This window comes from Camellia sinensis, chromosome 4 (assembly GCF_055761805.1).
Source record: "Camellia sinensis isolate YWXY chromosome 4, ASM5576180v1, whole genome shotgun sequence".
In the NCBI taxonomy this organism is placed as follows: Eukaryota; Viridiplantae; Streptophyta; class Magnoliopsida; order Ericales; family Theaceae; genus Camellia; species Camellia sinensis.
This window is the reverse complement of record NC_138964.1, coordinates 18,699,002-18,702,356: the sequence shown is the minus strand read 5'-3', so window position 1 is coordinate 18,702,356 and position 3,355 is coordinate 18,699,002. Positions and strand designations below refer to the sequence as shown.

The following is a 3,355-nucleotide window of genomic DNA, read 5'->3' as shown; positions in this document are numbered from 1 at the left end:
GTCACGGGGGTAATCGGTTTGGTCATTGCAATGACCTTTACCTCGTTTGTTGCGGTGGGTACCGCAGTTAGGTCCTCTTTCGCGATTGTTCAGACGGTTTGCCTCCTGTCTGACCGCATGGACCTTTCCAGCCACCCTTTTGTCTGCTATTACCGAATTCACCCTCATGGTAGCTGCAAAAGCGTCATCATTTACTCTTATGTGCTCATTGATGCGTTGCATCAACAGTTCTATGGTTGTTGGTTGATTCATAGTGAGTGAATCTCACAGCCTATGCCCGACTGGAAGACTGCGCTTGTACTGGGTGATTGCCAGGTTGGTCGGACAATCAAGAATCTCATTGAATGTCTCCCAGTATTTGGCGTTGTACGCCTTGAGTGAGTCGTCCGGTTCCATCTTGATGCCTAGAAGGTGGTCGACTTCCTTGGGCATTTTGGTGTTAGCTTTGAATCGGGTCACGAACGCCTCTGCCAACTGCTGCCACCTCTCGATACTTTTCTCCAGTAGCCACTCGAACCATTTCAGGCCCAACTTATCCAAACGCGATAGGAAAATAAGGCATATAAGTGTGTCGTTTCGCCTATAACCTACCATGACTTGCTGGAAGTGGCTCACGTGCATGTACGGATCAGTTTTCCCATCATAGAGCGTAAACTTGGGCTGGTGAAAGCCCGCAGGGAGTGGTGTGGTTTCTATCTCAAGGAAGAAAGGGGTGGCGCTCAATCTCGCCAAGTCTCTATCCATAGGCACATGTACAATTGGGCGTGATGACAACATTATGACCTCTTTGCTGGCACAACCTCCGTGGGATAACCTCTACAATGCTGGCACCCTTTGTGCCTCCCGCTGTCTTCTAAGACGTCTCGCAGGTCCTCCGAACGGGTAAAGTAAGAGTATCTCAATGTCGTTGATGGACGTGATGGACGATAGCTGTTGGCTCATGCGTATAACTTCTCTTTCGGCGGGTCAGAATCACAAACCCCATAGCTTCTGGTGATGGAGAGGGAAGGTGTCCTCCGTTGGTTCTGGCTTCCTGAACGGCAGGGTTGGGTGCGCTCACTATGGTTACCTACTCCAGCAACACCCTTCCCTTTGACTTGTCACTTCAGCGCCTCCATCTCTGCCGCCATCCTCCGAATGATGGTGTCTTGGTCTCTCAGCTTATGCTCCAAGCGCTGAATGTGGGACTCTTTTCGACCCCAGTGCCCACCTGGATTCCATGAATGGTCAGTGCTTCCTGCACACTTGTCTTGCACATCTTTGGGGAGCCTCCCGGAAAAAGTCTCTAGGCCAGCCATGGTCGGAATGGTTGGCGGGCCGTCTCTTCTCCAAACGGACTCCGGAGTGATGCCATTGATGACGGACAGCGGAATGTCGTCGTTGTTCGCCATGAAAGATGATCAGAAAAGCTTGAAAGACAAGGTTTTGTCTGTCAAAGAGTTTTCCACAGACGGCGCCAATTGTACGGGGAGAAAATATTCGACGTTGTTCGTACTCCTCGTGTCCAAGCTGCGCTTCCCTCTGATTGACTTGAGAACACAAAGACAGTGAGCTGCCTGGTAGTGTGCTGTCAGAAAACCCCTCTGACGATCAAGTTAGCACACTCAGAGAGAGATAGAGAGAAGGGATAGAGAGAATAAAGCGGTAGGTGAGCTCTGATAAGAAAATGTTCCAGACCTGTGAATGGAGGCACAACATCGTTTATATAGTTTATGCGCACGCTTCTGTGTCCATTCCCCTTTGGATGCATGGACCTGCCCTCCACTTACGTTTCTCCACGTGTCAGCGCAAATACAGCTAAACACCAAATGACGAAAACCGCCAACAGTATTGACGCGTATGGACGGCAGGATCTTCTTCCTGCAGTTCCATCGCACCGCATAGCTCTCCTAACTGAGCTATACTCACCGCTTTGGCTCCCCCTCCCACTGGGGCTGTGTTTCCCGTTTGGTATCGTCAGTCAGACCTGAATATGGACTTAACCGAGCTCCATAGTCACGACTGAGCTTCTACTCGACCGAATTTGGTCTCCTAAGGACAAGTTCCATCCAACTCAGCTGAATGCACATCTTCATCGGACTAGTGGCCCAAAGTCATCCTAACTTAACCAGATTAAGACCTCAGTCCAATGTGCACCGAACGTTCGACCGAGTAGGAGCCTTGACTCCGAATCAAACTAGCTCGGCCCATTGCTAGATCATAAATAACCCTCTCAGATTCATTCACAGTTGGTTTGATTTTGTAGTAATTGTATGTGATGGTGTCCAATGTAAAAAGGCTGTGCTGGGTGTGGATGGTTTTTTGTCAGTTAAATGTGTCCACGATTTAGAATAGTTGAATTGTTTCTTCAGATTCTTTTATTATGCCTTTCATTTTTGGTTTCATATTTGTGGTATTATATCTAAATTTTGAGAGAAAAAGAAAAGCTTATATGTTGCCAATGTCAGAGATTGTTGTACAACTATTTATGGTATTTTAACTATAAACTAGTTAGAGATATTTTCATTAGTACTTTTTCCTGATTTACATGTTATATAAGCATTTATACGCCTTTTGGATTGAGTCACTAGTTAGTTTTATTCATATATTGTGGGCTAGTAGTTGATTACAATTGAAAAATCTAAAAATTCGTAGATATTAATTTGTAATTATCTATTAATTTTAAACAGTAAATAACAATCCTAATCAAACAATCAAAAACTACTCGATACAACAATTTAACGTGAAAAAACCACAATTGGAGTGCCTCCAATTGTGATAAAAAAATCACAAGCCAAAAACCACAAAACAATCCACTAAGAAGACAAAAAAGGAATTTTACACAAGTATACTCTCAATTACCTAGCGAATCCATGCCTAAATTGAACTGACCCCAATGTATCTCTTCTAACACAGTCTTCACCTCAGAATTGTCTTGTCCAATGTTGAATCCACAACGCCGATGTTGAATCATAATGATAAGCCACTTCGAAATCCACCAAAGCTTTAGGCCCAAATTCCCTAAAATCCACCGAAGAACAACTCTCTCTTTTGTGAATAAAACAAAACAAAGAAACCCTTTGATATAATCCACTCAACGCATGTTATAAACTTTCACAGATATCAAAGGAAACAAGCAAAGAAGCTCCAAATGAAAACCCTAATACCTAAGAAGAAAATCTGGAAGCCGTACCCTAGAAACTGAATTAATCGCAGATTTATAGAAAATAGAATCGCGATCTCTGCTCGAACACAAGAATGGCCGCTCGAGTAGTTTGATTAAAACATGTGTTTCAGAACAAGGATCTACGCTCAAGCGTAGGAAGTGCCGCTCAAGTGAATAAACACAACTCCCAGTACTTTTACAGACAGTTCA

At 44.5% G+C, this 3,355-nt stretch overlaps 1 protein-coding gene across 1 annotated transcript; it reads right to left on the bottom strand.

Annotated features, from left to right (window-relative positions):
- Window positions 1–264: 264 nt before the first annotated feature.
- On the bottom strand, window positions 265–744 carry LOC114296104 (uncharacterized). Its single transcript, XM_028240396.2, has one exon. The coding sequence runs from the start codon at window positions 742–744 to the stop codon at window positions 265–267; it is 480 nt and encodes a 159-aa protein (XP_028096197.2).
- Window positions 745–3,355: the final 2,611 nt, after the last annotated feature.